This window comes from Vulpes lagopus, chromosome 2, assembly GCF_018345385.1.
Source record: "Vulpes lagopus strain Blue_001 chromosome 2, ASM1834538v1, whole genome shotgun sequence".
Taxonomy (NCBI): domain Eukaryota; kingdom Metazoa; phylum Chordata; class Mammalia; order Carnivora; family Canidae; genus Vulpes; species Vulpes lagopus.
Genome location: NC_054825.1, coordinates 130,901,127 through 130,924,955, shown reverse-complemented (window position 1 = coordinate 130,924,955; position 23,829 = coordinate 130,901,127). Strand labels below are relative to the sequence as shown.

At 38.0% G+C, this 23,829-nt stretch overlaps 1 protein-coding gene across 4 annotated transcripts in view; it reads left to right on the top strand.

The window, feature by feature from the left end:
- NAA35 (N-alpha-acetyltransferase 35, NatC auxiliary subunit) overlaps nt 1-23,829 on the top strand; it is a 106,406-nt gene that overhangs the window by 3,140 nt on the left and 79,437 nt on the right. For all 4 annotated transcript variants that reach the window (XM_041746563.1, XM_041746561.1, XM_041746560.1 and 1 more), the window contains 4 exons: nt 15,874-15,907; nt 18,051-18,165; nt 19,368-19,442; nt 20,025-20,192. In XM_041746563.1, the coding sequence (XP_041602497.1) occupies nt 15,874-15,907; nt 18,051-18,165; nt 19,368-19,442; nt 20,025-20,192 (392 nt within the window). The remainder of the gene's footprint in view (nt 1-15,873; nt 15,908-18,050; nt 18,166-19,367; nt 19,443-20,024; nt 20,193-23,829) is intronic.

The window sequence follows — 23,829 nt, the reverse complement described above, 5'->3', positions numbered from 1 at the left end:
GTTTCTGTAAGTGAATGTGAGGGAATTATTCTAGACTCAGATGAACTGTTACTCTCACCAGAGTTCATGAGAGTTGGATATTTGAGGGAGAGTGAATAATTTTGCTTCCTCGTGAGCAAAACCTTAAATAGGCAATATGGTTTTATTCCTGTCTCAGTGGGGATTGAGGAGGGGGAGCATGTCATTTTGTTGCCAACCTCAAACCATCCTATTAACTTTTCAATAATTAGCTCTTGCTTGGTCTGAAGTGGCACAGATGTGAGGTATATTTGAAATGAAAAAGTTGATGTAGAAGTGATCTCCCTTTACATATAGATTTAGGACTAAAGTCTTTTGGGAGCTCTTGAGCCTATAGTATTAATAATTTGTTTTCTTGAAATCAGATTCATAGCATTAATTTAGCTTAGACTCCAGCAGGTTTCTGAGGGCTAAATTTAAAACAAATATTATACCCAGTAACTGTTGCAGTGGTCTTTCCTCTTCAGTAACAGTGCGATGGCATTTGACTAGACCTTGGGGATTATTTATTTTGGTACTGAGAAAGCAGTCTGCATAGTGATGACAGTGTTTTTCATGTACATTTCTATCTGTTCTTTTAGTGACTCTTCAAAGTCTTCTGGACCAAATTCTAATTTCATCACTTCTTTTATTTCCTGTTAGGCAGATGGCACACATTCCCTCCACATTTCCTATTTTCAACATTGAGGCCCTTAGCCTTTTTTGGGGGGTAGGGGGGCTTTTTTCCCCCCTTAAATTATTTTGAATATATGGTGCTATTACTGTTACTGTGCCTGGTATGTAACATGTCATTTATCTAACACTTCTGAGCTTTGCTTCTCTAGGAAATTGCCTAATTCAAACCATCTCATTGCCTCCTATAAAAAGCCTTTGATCTTCATATTTCATTTGGTTGTCTAAAATTAGGTGCTTTCTGAAGTACAAACCTACAACTTAAACATAAATGATGATAAAATATACATTACTCATTTTTCTACCTATCAGATTATTTTCTTCCACACTGTTTATCCTAGATTGATGACACTGTCAGGTATCTAGAACTCAGAGGTAATCCAAGGTTGGCTGTCATTACTTCCATTCTTTTTGAGCTTTAGTCTAGAATGAAATGGGCCTATCCTGTCATTTCATATCCTTCTGTCTTTGATGGTTTTACTCATTCCTCCTCTGTCTTTCTCACCCCTTGTTTTAAGGCCCCATCACCTATCCAGTTTGTCCCACTCTTGCCCAGTACTTTTGGAAAACTTTTATTGATTTCTCTTCCTCTTTTAAAACCTAGGATTCTTAAGTTTCTTGTTCCTTTTCCTTTTTGTGTTGTCTTCTCTCATTTAGAATGTTTGTAGATCCTAAGATATATTTGCTTAAAGAGTGAATGAAAGATGCCTGGGTGTCTCAATTGGTTAGCGTCTCCTTTGGCTCAGGTTATGATCCCAGGGTCCTGGGATGAAGCCCAGCATTGGGCTCCCTGCTTAGCGAGGAGTCTGCTTCTCACTCTCCCTCTGCCTCTTCTGCTGCACGTGCCCACTCTCGTGCAGGCGCTTTTTCTCTCAGACAAATAATATATATATATATATATATTTTAGATATTTATTTATTTATTTATTTATGAATGAGAGGCACAGAGAAAGAGAGAGGCAGAGAACACAGGCAGAGGGAGAAGCAGGCTCCATGCAGGGAACCCGACATGGGACTCAATCCTTGGTCTCCAGGATCAGGCCCTGGACTGACGGCGGCGCTAAACAGCTGAGCCACCCAGGGATCCCCAGATAAATAAAATCTTAAAAAAAAAAAAAAAAAAAGAAGATTTTAAGGCCATGTTTCTTCATATTAGAGTATCTGGATATTATACTTCAGAGGTTTGAGAACCACTGGATTACATTAAATGCTATCATTTTGGGTGATTGCCTGAAACCAATGTAATTATGAACACAAGATTGGGAACTGAAATTATAGCAATACTTGATTATAATGTTAGTATCCATTTGGTAATCTGTAATCTTCTTAAAAAATTATCACCAAACTGATTACATGGCATTTAACAATTATCTTAAACAATATATAGATTCTTGATAAAACTTTCATGGACTCCTTCTCTGCTGAATTTATAAACCCCAATCTGAGAGTCATTGTTCTAGGAATTTGCTGTTTGTATTACTTTATTCAAGAAGAAAAAGATGGAAATGGCTTGGTGAAAGATCTGGGCAAATCTAAGTAAGTATATTGGGCAAAGATCTGTAAAGAAAATTTTAAGTGATTCTGATTTTGGAAATTTATGTTTTCCTTGTTACATCTTCTCAGTGTTTTCAGTGGTGGGGCATGGGTGGGGTGGGCTGTACTAGTAATTGTGGGTCACTTTAGATCAGCGATTATCTGCCAGGGTTGATTTTGCTTCTTAAGGAACATTTGCCAATGTCTTGCAACATTTTTGGTCGTCACAGTAGGAGGCGGGCGGCTGCTGGTGTCTAGTGGGTACACACCAAGGATACTGCACTGGATAGCCCCCACAAAGAAGTAATTGTTTTGCACAAAATGCCAACAGTGCTGTGTAGTTCACTCTATTTAGGTTACTTTCAATAATATTCGACTATCATTTAATCTTTCTGACCCTGGATTCTTGAGGAAGGGAACATATGGATATTGGATGTCCTAACACCTCTAACAATTAGCATTAACATAGAATAAGCAATGGGAAGAGAATGGGAGCTTTGATGCACTTTGAGGTCTTTTCTGCATTGTTGAATACATCTTAACAGGTTTTCTCATTAATTAGGTATTGTGTGGCCTCCTTTTTGTTGGGAATTTTTGGTTAACAGAAAGGTTGTCCTCAGAAGTCAACGCCTTCCCTCACTTAGCTGGTTATTTTAATATCCATAATTCTAGATAGCATGCTTTTATTGTTACTTCTGGATTCCTTGAATCACGATTTGGCATTATCTGTGGACTTTTTTTTTTTTTTTTTAAGATTTTATTTATTCATGAGAGATGCAGAGAGAGAAGCAGGCTCCATGCAGGGAGCCTGATGTGGAATTCGATCCCGGGTCCCCAGGATCAAGCCCTGGGCTGAAGGTGGTGCTAAACCACTGAGCCACCCAGGCTGCCCTGTGGACTTCTATCTACAGTTATAACTACATTACGGATATGCAAATATTATCCATAGCTGAGCTAAAGAGTAAAGTTTTTCTTTTTCTTTCCTGTACAATTCTTACACAAAACTTTTTAATCCAAAAATCTATGTGGTTGTCATTAATTCTACCTTAGACTCTTCACTACTTGTCTAAATCTCCTTAAGACATTCAGACACCTCAGACATCCTATTGTTTTCATCTCTTTGAAGAAATTTCTCCTCCAGCCTCTTACTTATTGCTCCAATCTGGGCTTCTTGCCTTTGTACATCATGTGATCCTGAGATCATTAGCAGCGGGGTTTCTTACTTTAATATAAATTAGACATCTTTAGTCACCTCCTGAATAGAATGCATGGAAGATACAATTTTTTGAGGTTCTGGTTGTCTGAATATGTCTTTATTCTCCCACTTATTGATAATAACATGTTTGGATACCTTTGAGAATTTCGAGGGCGTGACCCATTGATGTTTTTGCTCTGACGTTGCTATTAAGAAGTTTGATGACATTTTGATAACTAAGTTTTCATAGGTAACCTTTAAGATCTTCTGTATGACCCCGTGTACACCCCTTTCACAGTGATTTGTCTGGTTGACACCTCTGAGGTCCTCTCATCTTGTCTGGTCCTTCAGTTCTAGGAAACTTTCTTTAAGTACTCTATTTCCTCTTAGGGTTTTTTTGTTTTGTTTTGTTTTTTGTTTTTTTTGTATTCTTACAGAGAGTATTTTTTTTGTATACTGACCCTTTGGGAGGTGCTTAGATCATGAGAGAGGAGCCCATATGAATGGGATTAGTCCCTTCTGATGTTTGAGGTTATTGCAGAAAGATGGCCATCTAGCGAGTAGGCCCTCACCAAACATTTGCTGGTGCCTTGATCTTGGACTTCCCAGCTTCTAGAACTGTGAGAAATAAACATTTGTTGTTTATAGGCTGCCCAGCTTATGATATTTTTTTGTTGTAGAATCTTGAATGGACTAAGACTCTATCTTCCAAACCTACCGAATTTTTCTTATTTGCTTCTAATGTTCTTAATTTTTTTTTTTTATGTTCTTAATTTCTAACATTTCTTTTCTCTTAGTATTCCTCCTCCCTTTTTTAAGAAAGTAAAATGTCCCGTTTTTGTTTCAGGGTTGCAGTGGTTTATCTCTCTAAGGATAATAGTTCTTTTGAATGTTCCTTTACATAGTGCCTTTTTTCTCCCGTGTTCCTTTTTTGGTTTTTTTGGTTTGCTTTTTTGTTTGTTTCCTTTAGGAAGACACTTCCTTTTTATCTTTCATATTTGGGCATTACTTCAGATAAAAATTCTTTGATGCCTGTCTAGGGGTGGGAGACCAAAAAACCAATTGGAAGCTCTAAATTTATGAGTGGGACTTATTTACACTGACTGCCACTGTCAGGTGATCTGACTTTGCTTTTGTGTTAGAGAACCTCTGATAAAAGTTATTTAGCTCTTTCTACTTGGAAAGATTATGTTTAGTAGAGAAAATTTAATCTTTTGCCTTGAAGTTGAAGCTCTGACTTGACTGTCTATGATTAAATAGTGAAGGGGAGGAAGAGATCTTGGGGTTTTCACATACTCACTTAATGTTCCCTCTTTCCAGTACTATATACCCTGGCCTTCCAGTAACCTTATGTCTCTGGAGATGTTTTTACCTTCTTCAAAGAAAGTCTTCAGTGTTAGGGAGGGGCAGTTATCCTGCTCTGTAAATTAGGACAGGATTCTGCATTGTCTGCTCAGTCTTCCATGTTTTAGCTTTCCTTTTTCTGCTCTTTTAGAAGCAAGTGGTAAGTCAGGTTGGTTTTGGCTTTCTCCATTCCTGGTTTTAGGATTCTGTTTTCTTGAATTTGCTAAGAAACTACTTCTATTTTATTTCCAGGTTTCCTCAATTTTGTTGTACTACTACTGCACTTGGTTTTCTTTTTTGGAGTGTATACCTTTCTTATACACACACACACACACACACACACATACACACACACTCTTCCTCTGGTTATTTTAATGAGATTTCAGGAGAGAACTAAAGGTAGTTGCATGTGTTCAGTTAGCCACCTTTAGCCCGTGGTAAACCTCAATTGGTTTGTTTGAATATCACAATTACAATCGCATTGGATTTCAACATTGTCATAGATTCAAGTAGGGTGTTCCTAGGGACCCTACCTGGGAACTTAACCATCATTTATAAAGTTATGGGTAGAAATATATTGAAAGATCTATAACAGCAGTTTACACATGATCTGCTCACTTATAACATGATAATATGTATTTGTCTTGTCACATAGGTACATGCTTTTCTCTGTCTTCTAAGAACTTTTTCTCAGGAGAATGATCATATGCTACAAGTGCTTATTAGCACTGCTGCATATCCAGACTCTACCACAAGTTATGATTCATCGTTCATTTCCAAGGCGAAAGGAAGGACGTCCAGTAAGATGTTAGGAAATTCTGTGATCCACAAAATTGAGTTAAATTTTCTCTCACAGCTCTCTCACAAGAGTAAATAGATCTCTCACAGATCTATTCATGCCTTATCTGAAAGTGAGGATAAAAGAAAAAGGTGGTTTATTGTCAGGGTGGCAAAAAAATTTTTTTTTGACTCATAAACTTTTCCTTGTATCTAATTTTTTCCATTGCTCTGTGTGTTTTAAGCTATGTACTACTGGACCTACTTAAGGCTTTAACTTAAAAGTAGAAGTAACTTATTGTGTTAACTTAGTTCAGCAGTTTGGTGTGTCTGTGATCCTTGGGATAGTCAATACCTTTTAAAGGGTATGCAAGGTCAAAACAATTTCCGTGGTAAAACTATTTCCATATAAAGCTGAGATGTGGGGATCCCCGGGTGGCTCAGTGGTTTGGCGTCTGCCTCTGGCCCAGGGCGCGATCCTGGAGTCCTGGGATCGAGTCCCGCGTCGGGCTCCCTGCATGGAGCCTGCTTCTCCCTCTGCCTATGGCTCTGCCTCTCTCTCTCTCTCTCTCTCTCTCTCTCGTGAATAAATAAATAAAATCTTAAAAAAAAAAAAAAACTCAGTTGTTAACTTGTCTTTTTACTCTCATTCTCTTATTAGTACTGTGGAATTTTCCAAAGAGTATATGATGTGTGATGATGTCATTGCTCTGTTAATGATAAATGTAAAACATCCTTCTCACTTAAATTTTTGAGAATTGCTTCCTAGTTGAATAAGACCCAAACTACTTAGGTCTGTAATGCTGTAAAAGATTATGATTCAGTGTCCAGTTGTTGATCATGCAGTGAGAGTGCTTGCACTTTGCTTAGTCGAGTAAATTTTAAGTTTCCTGCCTACAGTTGACTGTGATCTGATTATTGGTGTGTGTGTGTGTGTGTGTGTGTGTGTGTTTAAGATTTTATTTATTTGAGAGAGAGAGAGAACACATGTATGTGTGTGTGTAAGGGAAGAGAAGCAGAGGGACAAGTAGACCTACTGAGTATGGAGCCAGGGGTAGGACTGGATCTAAGGACTCTGAGATCATGACCTGAGCCAAAACCAAGAGTTGGTTGCTTAATCTACTGAACCACCCAGACACCGGATTACTGGTGTTCTGAGGGACCTTATGAGAGTCAGCTAGTTTAACCCTTTATTTTACAGTTAGGAAACCAAGTCCCCTGATTGACTTGCTTCTAGGTCTGTGGAGTGTTTTATTTTTAAGTTTGGTGAAGCTATCCAAATCTACCTTAAATATTTGATAAATTATTACAGCAGTTCTCAAATATTTTGGTCTCAGGACCCTATTATACTCTTAAAAATTACACTTTTAAACTCTTAAAAATTGTGTGTTAACATATATAGATGTTCACTGTATTAAAATTGAAGACTGAGAAATTTAAAAAATAATTATCAATTCATTTAAAAACAATTACAAACCCATTGCATGTTGTCATGATTTTTTTCTTTTTTTAAGATTTTGTTTATTTATTCATGAGAGACATAGAGACATAGGCAGAGGGAGAAGCAGGCTCCATGCAAGGAGCCCGACGCAGGACTTGATCCGGGGTCTCCAGGATCAGGCCCTGGGTTGAAGGCAGCGCTAAACCGCTGAGCCACCTGGGCTGCCCTAACATGATGTTTTTTAATGAAAAATAAGTGCAATATTTATTTTTCAAAACAGAGTAACTTACAGGAGTGGAGTAATTTTATACTTTTGAAAATCTCTTTAGTGTCAGCATAACAGAGAGCACCTGAATTCCTTATCTGTGTGTCTGTCTGAACTGTATGGGGTAAATCTGGCCTCATTCAGTAGGTAGCTGAAATGGAACCTTTTTAGATAATTGTGGATATTCTTCTTTGATATTACAGTGAAACTTGACAGGTGGTAGTTTGTTAAAGATTAGTTGTGATAAGGAATCTGAAGACATATTTAGTGGACTTTGCATTCTCTGTTATATTAAAATTCACTGGTCTGAACTTTGAATGGATCTTTTATCTGTGCCTAATTTTGGAACATGTGTTGCCATTTGGAAAATACTGGTTCATTGAGTTAGCAGATCTTCCAAATGCAGATAAAACTATATAATACTGAAAGGCACATTTGTTAGTATCACCACCAAAACCATCAGAAAAGTCTCTTTTAAGTATTTGGAAGCTATCAGGTTCACAGTGTCAGATGTTTCTCCAAATTCTTAATTTTTGCTTTAAAAGCTCAAATGTTTATCATTTTTCCCCCAAATGTTATCATTAGCAACACACAATGTCAGTTGTTTTTCTTAACGCACTCCTTCTCTGAGGCAGAGAGAGGGAGTCTTTATGTTCTTTAAATGAGTTTAAAGCAATAAACTCATTTAGTTTCAAGAAAATGACATATTCCCCGAGATAAGTATAGTTTTTGTCCATTGTTCTTTCAAGTAAAAATGGTGTTTCATGATAATTGTGCAAGTGCTTTTCCTTAAGACAATGTCTTGTATTGGTATGCAGCAGAAGTGTTTGTTTATACTTCCCATTTTGTCAAATAGAATATTTAAGAGATGTGCTCAGAGATTGAGATATAATCAGAAATATCAGGGTCAGCATTAGGATGAAGCAGTTGAGGCACCTCGAGTGCAACATTTAAGGATTTGCTACCTGTGAAGGCAAGTGCCTCCTTAAATTTTGCATGGGAGGTGCTTCACTTGCTGCACTCTGGTCCTGGCCCTGAGGTTAATGATTTTACTGCTTTATCAAGGATTCCTTAGGTAAAATTAAAAAAAAAAAAAATTGTCTTTTTTAACTGCAAGTGCATGGAAGTAAAGAATACACTAGCTTGTGGACACTCTTAATTTGTACTAAAACTAGAGCAGTGTAGCCTCCACTTTTTATTCTTCCTCTTTATGCCATTGTTTTTACATCTTCATTACAATGGTCAACACAGTGAAACAGACAATGTTTTATTCTGTGAAAAAAAATTTCTAAATTTTATTTATTTATTAGGGACAGCATACAAGTGCATGAAGGAGCAAGCAGGGGTGGAGGGGCAGAGGGAAGAGAGAAAGAATCTTAAGCAGGGTCCAAACGCAGATTGGAGCCCGACACTGGGCTCAGTCTTAAAACCCTGAGGTCATGACCTGAACTGAAATCAAGAGTTGGGTGCTTAACAAACTAAGCCACCCAGGTGCCCCAATATTACTATGAAAGTAATTTTAATATCACAGACACCTCGGTTCCCAAACCATCTTTGAGAACTGCTGAAAACTGGTGCTTTGCACCTTCTGTAAGATTTGTCCATTAGTTTTTAAGCTACTTAAAATGTTATGGTAGTGGTTCTCACCTTTCTGCACATTGAAGTTGCCTGTATTGCTTTAAAACCACTGCAGAGGCCCCACCCCTAGAATTTAATTGTTTTAGGGTACCGATGAATGTTGAGATTGCCACAAACTCTGGAGTTGATACCAGTATGCAGTCAAGGTTGAGACCTATTTCATAGGGGATGAATACTGTTTTTTGATTAGCTGTTTACTCAAGTGTTTTTTCTACCTTGAAATAAAATGAAATTTTATTTATTTTTTTATAATAAATTTATTTTTCATTGGTGTTCAATTTGCCAACATACAGAATAACACCCAGTGCTCATCCCGTCAAGTGCCCCCCTCAGTGCCCGTCACCCATTCACCCCCATCCTCGGCCCTCCCCCCCCTTCCACCACCCCTAGTTCGTTTCCAAGAGTTGGGAGTCTTTATGTTCTGTCTCTCTTTCCGATATTTCCCACACACTTCTTCTCCCTTCCCTTATATTCCCTTTCACTAGTATTTATATTCCCCAAATGAATGAGAACATATGTTTGTCCATCTCCGATTGACTTACTTCACTCAGCATGATACCCTCCAGTTCCGTCCACATTGAAGCAAATGGTGGGTATCTGTCGTTTCTAATGGCTGAGTCGTATTCCATTGTATACATAAACCACATCTTCTTTATCCATTCATCATTCGATGGACACCGAGGCTCCTTCCACAGTTTGGCTATTGTGGACACTGCTGCTAGAAACATTGGGGTGCAGGTGTTCCGGCGTTTCATTGCATCTGTATCTTTGGGGTAAATCCCCAGCAGTGCAATTGCTGGCTGGTAGGGTAGGTCTATTTTTAACTCTTTGAGGAACCTCCACACAGTTCTCCAGAGTGGCTGCACCATTTCACATTCCCACCAACAGTGTAAGAGGGTTCCCCTTTCTCCACATCCTTTCCCAACATTTGTGGTTTCCTGCCTTGTTAATTTTCCCCATTCTCAGTGGTGTGAGGTGGTATCTCATTGTGGTTTTGATTTGTATTTCCCTGATGGCCAGTGATGCGGAGCATCTTCTCATGTGCTTGTTGGCCATGTCTATGTCTTCCTCTGTGAGATTTCTTTTCATGTCTTTTGCCCATTTCATGATTGGATTGTTTGTTTCTTTGGTGTTGAGTTTAATAAGTTCTTTTTATTTATTTATTTATTTATTTATGATAGTCATACAGAGAGAGAGAGAGAGAGGCAGAGACACAGGCAGAGGGAGAAGCAGGCTCCATGCACCCGGAGCCCGACGTGGGATTCCTTCCCGGGCCTCCAGGATCGCGCCCTGGGCCAAAGGCAGGCGCCAAACCGCTGCACCACCTAGGGATCCCTAATAAGTTCTTTATAGATCTTGGAAACTAGCCCTTTATCTAATACCTCATTTGCAGATATCTTCTCCCATTCTGTAGGTTGTCTTTGAGTTTTGTTGACTGTATCCTTTGCTGTGCAAAAGCTTCTTATCTTGATGAAGTCCCAATAGTTCATTTTTGCTTTTGTTTCTCTTGGCTTCATGGATGTATCTTGCAAGAAGTTACTGTGGCCAAGTTCAAAAAGGGTGTGGCCTATGTTCTCCTCTAGGATTTTGATGGAATCTTGTCTCACATTTAGATCTTTCACACATTTTGAGTTTATCTTTGTGTGTGGTGAAAGAGAGTGGTCTAGTTTCATTCTTCTGCATGTGGATGTCCAATTTTCCCAGCACCATTTATTGAAGAGACTATCTTTCTTCCAATGGATAGTCTTTCCTCCTTTATCGAATATTAGTTGACCATAAAGTTCAGGGTCCACTTCTGGGTCTCTATTCTGTTCCATTGATCTATATGTCTGTTTTTGTGCCAGTACCACACTGTCTTGATGACCATAGCTTTGTAGTACAACCTGAAATCTGGCATTGTGATGCCCCAGCTATGGTTTTCTTTTTTAAAATTCCCCTGGCTATTTGGGGTCTTTTCTGATTCCACACAAATCTTAAAACAATTTGTTCTAACTCTCTGAAGAAAGTCCATGGTATTTTGATAGGGATTGCATTAAACGTGTAAATTGCCCTGGGTAACATTGACATTTTCACAATATTAATTCTGCCAATCTGTGAGCATGGAATATTTTTCCATCTCTTTGTCTTCCTCAATTTCTTTCAGAAGTGTTCTATAGTTTTTAGGGTATAGTTCCTTTACCTCTTTGGTTCGGTTTATTCCTAGGTATCTTAGGCTTTTGGGTGTAATTGTAAATGGGATTGACTCCTTAATTTCTCTTTCTTCCGTCTCATTGTTAGTGTATAGAAATGCCACTGATTTCTGGCATTTGTATACTGCCACACTCTTAAATTCCTGTATGAGATCTAGCAATATTGGGGTGGAGGCTTTTGGGTTTTCTATGTAGAATATCATGTCATTTGTGAAGAGGGAGAGTTTGACTTCTTCTTTGCCAATTTGAATGCCTTTAATGTCTTTTTGTTGTCTGGTTGCTGAGACTAGGACATCCAGTACTATGTTGAATAGCAGTGGTGAGAGTGGACATCCCTGTCTTGTTCTTGATCTTAGGGGAAAGGCTCCCAGTGTTTCCCCATTGAGAATGATGTTTGCTGTGGGCTTTTCGTAGATGGCTTTTAAGATGTTGAGGAATGTTCCCTCTATCCCTACACTCTGAAGAGTTTTGATCAGGAATGGATGCTGTATTTTGTCAAATGCTTTCTCTGCATCGAATGAGGGGATCATATGGTTCTTGGTTTTTCTCTTGCTGATATGATGAACCACATTGATTGTTTTACAAGTGTTGAACCAGCCTTGTGTCCCGGGGATGAATCCCACTTGGTCATGGTGAATAATTTTCTTAATGTACTGTTGGATCCTATTGGCTAGTATCTTGTTGAGAATTTTTGCATCCATGTTCATCAGGGATATTGGTCTGTAATTCTCCTTTTTGGTGGGGTCTTTGGTTTTGGAATTAAGGTGATGCTGGCCTCATAGAACGAATTTGGAAGTACTCCATCTCTTTCTGTCTTTCCAAACAGCTTTAGTAGAATAGGTATGGTTTCTTCTTTAAACGTTTGATAGAATTCCCCTGGGAAGCCATCTGGCCCTGGACTTTGGTGTCTTGGGAGCTTTTAGATGACTGCTTCAATTTCCTCCCTGGTTATTGGCCTGTTCAGGTTTTCTATTTCTTCCTGTTCCAGTTTTGGTAGTTTGTGGCTTTCCAGGAATGATTCCATTTCTTCTAGATTGCCTAATTTATTGGCATATAGCTGTTCATAATATGTTTTTAAAATCGTTTGTATTTCCTTGGTGTTGGTAGTGATCTCTCCTTTCTCATTCATGATTTTGTTAATTTGAGTCTTCTCTCTCTTCTTTTTAATAAGGCTGGCTAATGGTTTATCTATCTTATTAATTCTTTCAGAGAACCAACTCCTGGTTCTGTTGATCTGTTCCACAGTTCTTCTGGTCTCGATTTTGTTCAGTTCTGCTTGAATCTTAATTAACTCTCTTCTTCTGCTGGGTGTAGGATCTATTTGCTGTTTTTTCTCTAGCTCCTTTATGTGTAAGGTTAGCTTTTGTATTTGAGTTCTTTCCAGTTTTTGAATGGATGCTTGTATTGCGATGTATTCCCCCCTTAGGACTGCTTTTGCTGCATCCCAAAGGTTTTGAACTGTTGTATCTTCATTCTCATTAGTTTCCATGAATCTTTTTAAGTCTTCCTTAATTTCTTGGTTGACCCTTTCATCTTTTAGCAGGATGGTCCTTAACCTCCACGTGTTTGAGGTCCTTCCAAACTTCTTGTTGAGATTTAGTTCTAATTTCAAGGCATTATGGTCTGAGAATATGCAGGGGACGATCCCAATCTTTTGGTATCGGTTCAGACCCGATTTGTGACCCAGTATGTGGTCTCTTCTGGAGAAAGTTCCATGTGCACTTGAGAAGAATGTGTATTCAGTTGAGTTTGGATGTAAAGTTCTGTAGATATCTGTGAAATCCATCTGGTCCAGTGTATCATTTAAAGCTCTCGTTTCTTTGGAGATGTTGTGCTTAGAAGACCTACCGAGGGTAGAAAGAGCTAGATTGAAGTCACCAAGTATAAGTGTATTATTACCTAAGTATTTCTTCACTTTGGTTATTAATTGGTTTAAATATTTGGCAGCTCCCACATTCGGGGCATATATATTGAGGATTGTTAAGTCCTCTTGTTGGATAGATCCTTTAAGTATGATATAGTGTCCCTCTTCATCTCTCACTACAGTCTTCGGGGTAAATTTTAGTTTATCTGATATAAGAATGGCTACCCCTGCTTTCTTTTGAGGACCATTTGAATGGTAAATGGTTCTCCAACCTTTTATTTTCAGGCTGTAGGTGTCCTTCTGTCTAAAATGAGTCTCTTGTAGACAGCAAATAGATGGGTCCTGCTCTTTTATCCAGTCTGAAACCCTGCGCCTTTTGATGGGGTCATTAAGCCCGTCCATGTTCAGAGTTACTATTGAAAGTTATGAGTTTAGTGTCATCATGATATCTGTTCAGTCCTTGTTTTTGTGGATTGTTCCACTGGACTTCTTCTTAAAGGGGAATTTTAAGAGTCCCCCTTAAAATTTCTTGCAGAGCTGGTGTGGAGGTCACATATTCTTTCGGTTCCCGCCTGTCTTGGAAGCTCTTTATCTCTCCTTCCCTTTTGAATGAGAGCCTTGCTGGATAAAGTATTCTTGGTTGCATGTTCTTCTCATTTAGGACCCTGAATATATCCTGCCAGCCCTTTCTGGCCTGCCAGGTCTCTGTGGAGAGGTCTGCTGTTACCCTAATACTCCTCCCCATAAAAGTCAGGGATTTCTTGTCTCTTGCTGCTTTAAGGATCTTCTCTTTATCTTTGGAATTAGCAAGCTTCACTATTAAATGTCGAGGTGTTGAACAGTTTTTATTGATTTTAGGGGGGGAATCTCTCTATCTCCTGGATCTGAATGCCTCTTTCCCTTCCCAGATTAGGAAAGTTTTCAGCTATGATTTGTTTAAAAACATATTCTGGCCCTCTGGCCCTTTCAGCGCCCTCGGGAACCCCAATTAAACGTAGATTTTTCTTCCTCAGGCTGTCGTTTATTTCCCTTAATCTATCTTCATGGTCTTTTAATTGTTTGTCTCTTTTTTCCTCAGTTTCCCTCTTTGCCATCAACTTCCACCTCGTTAACCCTTGTCGTTAGGACTTCTAGTTTGGATTGCATCTCATTCAATTGATTTTTAATTTCTGCCTGGTTAGATCTAAATTCTGCAGTCATGAAGTCTCTTGAGTCCTTTATGCTTTTTTTCTAGAGCCACCAGTAGCTGTATAATAGTGCTTCTGCATTGGCTTTCTGACATTGAATTGTATTCCAGATTGTGTAACTCTGTGGGAGAAAGGACTGTTTCTGATTCTTTCTTTTGAGGTGAGGTTTTCCTTCTAGTCATTTTGCTCAGTGCAGAGTGGCCAAAAACAAGTTGTGTTGGGAACAGGAGAAAAAGGAGAGAAAGATGGAAAGAAAAGAGAAAAAGAAAAAAGGAAGAAAAAGAAGAAAAACAGAAAAATAAAAATAAAAAGGGTGGGGGAAGCAAACAAATCAAAAAGCAAAAAACAAAACAAAACAACAACAAAAAAACACGGGGGAGTATCTTCTGATTCTGTATACTTTAAGTCCCTTGACTTCCCCTGGAACTTGTCTGTCTAGTTGGTCTTCTGGGGGAGGGGCCTGTTGTGCTGATTTTCAGGTGTTAGCCCTTGGGGGAGCAGCTCTGCCTACTGCCTGGTGCAGGGCTCAGTGGGGGTTGTTTATCCCGTGAGGCCCCAGGAGTAACAACCACAGTGGCATCGGCCAGCTCTGGAGCCCTGGATTCAGCTCCTGCAGTAACTACAGAGCTCTCTGTCTGCACGGGCCTGGATGCTCCGGGGGCAGGGCCACTGATCTGCTCAGCTCTGGGCAGGAGCGTCCTTGCTGTCCTGGGCCCTCCTGGCCTCTGCCTGTCCCCGGGGGAGGCCGGATCCTGGGCTGTGTCCCCGGCGCCCTGTGCTCCCGGGCCGTTGGATTCGCGCTCCCGGGAGCGCAGCCCCCTCCGCGGAGCCGCCGCCCGAGCCCCTCCGAGCTGCTCCCGGGTCCAGCCGTGCGGGTCCAGCCGTGCGTGCTGCAGCCCTTTAGGGAGCTTGGCGCACTCTCCGCTGGGCGCAGTTGCTGTGTTAGTTTCCCAGGGAGCCTGAGGGCATCCCGGACCTTCCTGGGGTCCTGCTCTAACTCCCTGGGAGTGCTTTTCTGCCTGAGAAGATTGGTGATGCTCTTGCTTCTCTGGGATGGAGCTTTCCTGTCCCGGGGGCCCCGGGGCCAGGCTCCTCGCGGGGCCCCTCCCCCTTGGATGCCTTTTGTTTCTTTAATTCCCCCCTCCCCCCCAGTCTTCCTACCTTGATAGAACAGGGAACTCTTCTCACTGTAGCATTCCAGCTGTTCTCTCTTTAAATCTCAGGCCGAATTCGTAGATTTTCAGCATGATTTGAAGGTTATCTAGGTAATTTGGTGGGGTAGGTGATTTGGGGACCCTACTCTTCCGCCATCTTGCCCCTCCAGATTGAGTAAAATGAAATTTTAAAAAGTCGCTTTGGCACTGTTACTGGGACACGAGAGGCTAGATTATGACACCAAGTGGTTTAAAAGCAATTTAAGAAACTTTAGTAGTTTTATGAAAAAGTATATATGGGGAAATTTTACTAGTGGTACTTTAAAATGAGATTGGTAATTCTGATCAGATTATTTTGGTCTGTTGTGGGTCACTGGCTAATTCTAAAAAGTTCAAGTTATAGGGTTTAAATATTCACTGTGTAGAAGGCGTTATATTAGTAACTGCGTACAAATAATATAGTAATTTCTTAGAAAAAGAAGTTTAATGTAATCTAGTCCATTTTTGAGCTAAACTTTTGGATTATTTCCTTACAATTAAAATTTAAATATAATGTTGTAATTTTTCAAAGAATTTTTCTCTTTTTTTTCTTTTAGAATTAAAGTTGGGAGAACTGCTTCATGATAAGCTGTAAGTATTTGTGTCTTTTGAAATAGTGTAGTGTAATATTTACACCTGTTTTTTGTGTGCAGTATATTCCTTGAGACCTGGGTAATATTACATTTCAAAGTTGTAAAAATAAAATAATTATATTTTTAACCTCAGTGAGTAATTTTGGGACAGCTGATCCTAGTTGTGATATGAAATGGCTGTACTTAATGCAACTGTGACTCGTGGTCCTTTCCTTGAGAGTTTATATATAGGACATGGAATTTCTTGAAGAAAAGGTACAGGCTGTATGTTATCTGTGATAGGCTGGTTGATGGCCAGAGATGAGTGATTTAATGGCTGGATGAAAGCAGATTGAGAATTCCCCAGAAAGGTGAAAAAAGAGAGGTGCTTGGTTGTTTAACTCCCATAGATAGTTCTCCTACTGCTATGGCCAGACTCAGTTTCAAGGTTAGGAATACAAAGTGTTAAATTAGTGGCCAAGATTAGACATTTAGGAAGCAGGGGGTAGACTCTGAAATGTAGTTCTTCTCAGACTCTAGTGTGAATCCGGATCATCCCACATGTTGAAACACATGTTGCTCCCCCCCACCCGCTCCCCCCAAGTTCCTTCTTTAGAGCTGGCATGTGGGACCACAGAAATTGCATTTCTCAAAAGTTTCCTGGTGAAGTTGATGCTGCTGATCTAGGGACGACCACATTAAGAACCATTCTGGGGCATCATTTTGGTGTTGCAGGCAATTCTAGGAAAGATATAATCATATCACAAGCTAATGCAGGAATGTGGGCCTGACTATGCAGTAAGATTTGAAGGAAGATAGCTGGATTAACCAAGCCTTCTTCATTTCCCCAAGGTTTTAGGCTCAGCCCAGGGAACCACATTGCCAGCAGCCTCCCTGACCATCTATTAAAGTTATATTCTTGTGATTCTTATCTCCCTTAGCTGTCTTGTAACTTGTTCCAAGTTTACTTTTTGTGAAATTGTGTGAGAGATTTCACTTTTTCCAGATGTTTAGCCACTTGTTTCAATAGTATTTATTAACCCATTATTTTTCACTACTTTGAAATTCTACCTTTATCATATATAATTTCTACAGAAATGTGAGTTTAAGCAGTTTGCTATTGATCTTTGTATTCTAAAATGCTTTTAATTATCATGTCTTTGATATTTGATGAATCTCTGTTGTTTTTGTTGAAAAAATTCTCTTCATTTTTGCATATTTACTCTTTTGGCTTGACAACCTCTTTGAAAAATACCATTTGGGTTTTGATTAGCATAGACTAGAGTTGTCTTCAATAATATCACATTCATTCATCTTCAGATTATCTTGAAGCATTAAGATATTTGAGAGATTGCAGGGAAGAATGTCTTCTAATTTAAAGCTGGTAGTGGTATCTTGGTGCTGCTCTTCTGAGAGAAATGATTTATGTAACAAGGTACATATCTTTATTTTCCTGGTAATCTAATAGCTTGGACTGAGTGAAATATGAAGTCAGTAGCTTGATCACCTGTCAGATTTTCTTTTAAGCTTTCTTTGTTCCTTTCCCATTTTTTTGAGGCATATCTCAGTTAACGATATACTTATTAACCAGTCCACAGTGCATCCTAACTATCTGCTTTTATGGCTAACAAGCCGTAAATATCAGACAAGATAAGTAGGTTGTTGGATTATTTTTCATTATGTTAATTGTCAGAACTTTGGGCATTATAGACAGTAATGTGCCAGATATTTCTGTTATTCATGATATAAAGAAAATGAAGAAATCTTAAAGTTATATTTGATGATTCTTCCCAACACAGCTTTCTGAATATTAAGTAGAGAAAATTACTTAAAGAAGGCAAAGTGAAATCCATTTAGACCAGTTGGTCTTTTTTCCAAAATTTCCAATGTGCAGCATTTGAGAAGGAAACACAAAGAAAATCTTTTGTTTTCTTTTCTCTCCCACAGTACCTGTAAAATAATTTGAGTGGCAAATACTTGAAACAATTTTTATGTTAAAGGAAGATTATTTAATTGAAACAAGTGGTGGCAAATTGGGAAGACTAAATATGTAGAATACTGTAGTTATTTAAAGCACTATAATAATTTTTATATCATTGTGAGAGTCTGGGTAAACTTACTGGTTCAAAAACAATTTGTGGGGTTAATTTTTTTATTTGCAGGTTTGGTCTTTTTGAAGCCATGTCTGCCATTGAAATGATGGATCCCAAGATGGACGCTGGCATGATTGGAAACCAAGTTAATCGAAAAGTTCTCAATTTTGAACAAGCTATTAAGGTAGTTACCGTTGTGCTTTTTGTGTTTTATCATTTGTTATTTCATATGTTAAAACAATGAAGATCAAACTTGGTGTATTAAAGTATAATTATTTTAAGAACATCTCAGATATATAAATAAAAATTAGTTATAACCTTTAGTTATTGATCTCTTTTGAAATCTGTAAATTGTTCAAGGTCTTCATTATAAGCTTGCTCTAAATTTCTGCGTGTGTGTTTATTAATTTTTTAAAGGATTTCCGTGTATGTTCAAGTACCAGGGTAGTTGGCTATGGTATTAAATTTTATGTATTAATATATTAGGCAAAATACTTGTGGTTTTGAATTTGAAATTCATTCTGTGAGGATTGACTTACAGATTCATTTATAATTGCCACAGAGTTTAATTTTGCATATTTAATGAAGAAGGATTTGCTGAACAACCTAATCAAAATGCGGGAAGGGTTTTTAAAAATGTTTACTTTTCTTGAGCCTGCTGGCTGGCTCATTTGGGTCAGCTTATCTCAGGGTCATGAGATTGAGCCCCAGGTTGGTCTCTGCACTCAAGGGGGAGTCTGCTTGAGGCACTCTCTCTCCCCCCGTCTCTATGCTTCTCCTTCCTCACTCAGTGCATGTGCATGCACACTCTCTTTAAAATAATAAATCTTTTTAAAAAATGTTTACTTTTCTCTTTTTAAGTAGTTTTGATCCATTGAAGTGATTCATATTTATTAATGCTTAAAACTAATTTGAACTGTGTTTTTAAATACTTGTTGGTTTGACTGCTTTATATAGGCCTTTATTCTGTTATAATTAAGAGGCTTTGATTTTTCTTATTGAATATCTATTTAAAATATATTTTAAGAATACAGAGTTGGTATCTTAGTTTTTTTTTTTTTTTTTTTTTAAGATTTTATTTACTTGAGAGAGAAAGGGAGCATGAGTGGGATGAGGGGCAGAGGGAGAAGCACCCCCTCCCTACTGAGCAGGGAGCCCAATGCAGGGTACAATCCCAAGACTCCAAGATTATGACTTGAGCCGAAAGCTGACGTTTAACCAATTGAGCCACCCAGATGCCCCGGTATCTTAGTTTTTATCAGATGATGATACAGAATTGTTATTTTCTAAAATATTTGATTTTTGGAAGGCAAAAATTGCTACTAAACATAGAAACCATAAATTTATAAAAACTTTTACTCATGTCATATTTCTCCTCCTTTTTAGGATGGCACCATTAAAATTAAAGACCTCACCTTGCCTGAATTGATAGGGATAATGGATACTTGTTTTTGCTGTTTGGTAAGAGTTAAAATACACTTGGCTAATCTAAAAACTGTGACCTCCCAGAAAGTTCCTCTGGTTGGGGGTTATCAAATTAGAGGTGGGAGGCAGGAAAACTTGTGCAGTTTCTTGCAGTACTCTAGATTGGGATGTGATACTGTTGACTAGATCAGTAGTAATAAGGATGAAAAAGAAAAGTTAGATGAGTGGCTAAGTACCTGGTTAGTTCTAAAATTGTGAATTCCCTACTTTATGGATTTTTATTGACTCCATTGTGGAATCGATTGCTTTTGGATAGTATGTAAGGCAGCATTCTAATTTCATTAGTGCCCAAATATATTGCAAACTGAATTCTGTGTGAGAATGCTTTCCTTAGATAGCTAATCTTATTTATGGTATATGATTTTTGAAAAATTTTAGTCTGTAAAAGTGAATTGTAATTCTTTTGTCTCTTCTGACCTTCCCTTTAATCATCTTTGAAATACCATGATTAATAATACATTTATTTGGATCTGCGGCAGTCCAGACCTTGGCTGCTGGGTCAATTTAGACTTTGCAGACTCTGTGTCATCTTAAACATAAACATTCTTTTCCTTGTAGATAACATGGTTAGAAGGCCATTCCTTGGCACAGACCGTATTTACGTGCCTTTACATTCATAATCCAGACTTTATAGAAGATCCTGCCATGAAAGCTTTTGCTCTGGGAATCCTAAAAATCTGTGATATTGCAAGAGAAAAAGTAAATAAAGCTGCTGTTTTTGAAGAGGTAAGATTTTGTATTAAGAGAATTCCTGAAGCTCATTGACCACTTTATTGTGATATATCTAAATGATTATATGATACATATTTTTATCAATATATATAGTTAACAGTTTTTAAAAGTGATGCTGTGGTGTTTACAGATGTATTGGCTGAAGTAATCCTGTTCTAAGAAAACTTCGATCTCAGTATATGTTCTTTCTGTTGGGACCATTCATGGAGTATCCATTATGTGCAGAGTATTTTGTTCTGGGTATTGTGGGGATTCACAAAGAGAAGACACAGCTTCTTCTCTGAAGTCTCTCAGTTCTCCTTTTGTTGAAACCTACTTTTCTTTTTAATGCTGTTACTGATCCAAACTAAATATATTAGTCCCCTACAGTGGTTCAGTGTATAGTACATGTAGCTTTTCTAAATTTATATTAATAATGTGAGAATAATACAGCTAATATGACTGTTCACATTTAAACACATGACTTGTGAGTTGTGTATGAAATATTGTCTGCTTTTTACATACTTACTGGTTTTTTTAGCTACCAATTTTAATTCCTACGGGTATCATTATGAAAAATCTTACCCATTTGAGTGAAAATTTTAAAAAGATTAGTTCGAGTTAATAAGTGAGAAGAGATATACAAGTTATTAAATACTTACATTCTCCAAGTACACCCAAAAAGACATCAAAAGTCCTAATCGCAGGGCAAAGAAAGGATTCATTTAGCAAACAGTGCTAGGATAATTGGTTAACACCCTTGAAAATTAATTTACCATCATTTTATATCTGCCTTAATCTGTTGGGCTATTATAGCAGAATACCATAGATGGAGTGGCTTGTAAACAACAGAAGTTTATTTCTCACACTTCCAGAGGCTAAAAAGTCCAGGATCAAGGCACCAGCAGCTCCAGTGTCTGTCTGCCTTCTGGTTTATAGGTGGCCATCTTTGCACTGTGTCCTCACATGGCAGAAGGTGCACAGGAGCTCTCTATTTCTCTTTTGTAAGGGTACTGATTCCATTCATGAAGGCTGTACTCTCATAGCCCAATCACCTCCCAAAAGCCCCACCTCCAAATACTATCACATTGGGTGTTAGGACTTAACATATGAATTTTGGAGGGATACAGTCTTTATGACAACATCAAAATGCAGATAGAGCCGGCATTGGTGGTATAGTGGTGAGTATAGTTGCCTTCCAAAATGCAGATAGATGAAATATTTTTTTTAAGTTGTTAAAAAGTCAAAAGATTGTTTATAGAAAATGAACCTTTAAACATGAGAAAAGATGTGTAACTTCAGAGACATGCAGATTAAAACTGAGATACTATTTTGTACCCATTATTGGCAAAGCTTAGAAATCTTGTATAATATACCATGTTGATGAGAGTGAGAAATAGGCACTCACATGTGCTGTGTGTGTGAGACGAGTAGTCACTGCTTCCTTTTTAACTTTTAATTTCGAATTAACAAATTATAGTGACAGCACAAAAAACAGCATATGTCCCTCGCCTTGATTTCAGCTATTAATCCATTGTCCCCTTTACTATCTCAATTTCTCTCATGTATGTTTTTTTTCTTGAACCATAAGAAACTAAGTTGTATACAATTACGACCTTCTCCCTGCAGACACCTCTCAGTGTGCATCTTCTAAGAGAAAAGATACTTTCATATACAACTATAGTATAATTACCAACCTCAGTGAATCTGTATTAACAGTCCACTCTCCATACTCTATTCCCATGAGGTGACCCAGTAATGCCCTTCCTAGCATTTTTTTTCCCCTACAGTTCAGAATCCAGCCTAGGATCATATCCTGCATTTAGTTGCCTCTTTAGTTTTTTTTTTTTTTTTTTTTTTGGCCTCTTTAGTATTCTTAATCTACAGCAGTTCCTCGGCCTTTGTTTCCATGTCATTGATATTTTTGGAGAACATAGGCCTCTTCTGGTTTGTCTTTTTTAATAGAATATTCCTCATTTGGGGTTTGTATATTTTGTCTTGTGATTACATTTAGATTATACAGTCCTGGCAGGATTACAACATAAGTGACACTGTGTCCTCGTTCTGGTTTTGCAGCTGAGGCATACAATGCCCATCTGCCCCCCTTGGTGGTCATGTTACTCTGTTCCAAGGTGTTTTCTGATCACTGTATGGTTACTGTTTTCTACCCTGGCATATAATAAGCCTTCCATAGGGAAACTCTAAGATTATACAAATATCCTGCTCATTAAAGTCTTTCCCTTAGCATCACTGGATGCTTGCTTGGGCTAATCACTGTGATGGCTGCAAAATTATGATTTTCTCACTCTAGCACCCCCACACAGATACAAATTTATTAGTCAGGGCTCAGGTTTCCACTGTAAGCAGGACTCATACATTTATATGGTATTATAAATTCACAACTGTTTTATTTTTATTTTTTAAGATTTTAAAAATTTATTAGAGAGAGAGAGAGAGAGAGACGGAGAGAGGCAGAGACACAGGCAGAGGGAGAGAGAGAGAGAGAGAGAGAGAGACGGAGAGAGGCAGAGACACAGGCAGAGGGAGAAGCAGGCTCCACACAGGGAGCCTGATGTGGGACTCAATCCCAGGACTCCAAGATCATGCCCTGGGCCAAAGGCAGGTCTAAACCACTGAGCTACCCAGAGATCCCTCACAACTGTTTTAAAGAGCAGTTGGTAGTATCATGAGTTACAATGTATATGACAACTTAGCAAGTTCACTTTTAGGAATTTATTATACAAATCTGTGCTGTGCACAAAGATTTATGTATAAGGACATTAATTGTAGTTTCGTTTATAGTAACAAAAGTCTAGAAACTACCTTAATATCTATCAATAGACTTGTTTAATGATGCTATCTTCATACAGTAGAGTATTGTGTGCCCTTTACAAAGAAAGAGGTAGGTTTACAAGTAAGATTAGATCTCCAAAATAAAGTAAAATAAGTCAGGTGTAGAAAAGTTGTATAAGTTACTGTCAATTTTTTTTTTAATGGGAAGTAGTTAAATCTTCATACATAATATAACTGGAATCTTGAAGGATGGGATATATACTTGTTGGTGCTGTTGGAATTTTTATTACATGCCTGGATGAGTTTGTTTTAAAAGTAAATGAAAATAAATTTTTTATAATTATAATTGAAATTCTGCATATTCTCTGGATAAAGAACTTCCAAATGGGAGAAATCATAAAGGAAAACCAATAGGAAAAAGCTGATAGAAAGTTTTTTGGAAAAATCTAGATAACAAAAATGATCAATATTTATGTGTTAAGATCTCGTTCAAATAAAGTATAACACTGAAGCCCAAATGAATAACTGGGCTATAAAACCAATAGCTTACTCATGGAGGAGGGTAATAAATGACCAAACAGTTAAAAATTTAGTCTCCATGTCATCCAAGAAATAAAATAATTAGTTTACCTTTTATCTGCCAAATATATTTTTAAATAAAAATATTCAGTATTGGTAAGGATGCAGTAAGTTGTCATTTGATTTTTATTAGTGGGAGTATGCATTAGCACAGCTGAAACTAATTACTGCATGTTTAGAACTCAGCCTTAAATGAGGATACATTATGCCCACTTTAATCAGTTTTTAATAGTGAAAGTTGGCATCAACTAAAATGCCACCATAAGGGTTTACATGAAGT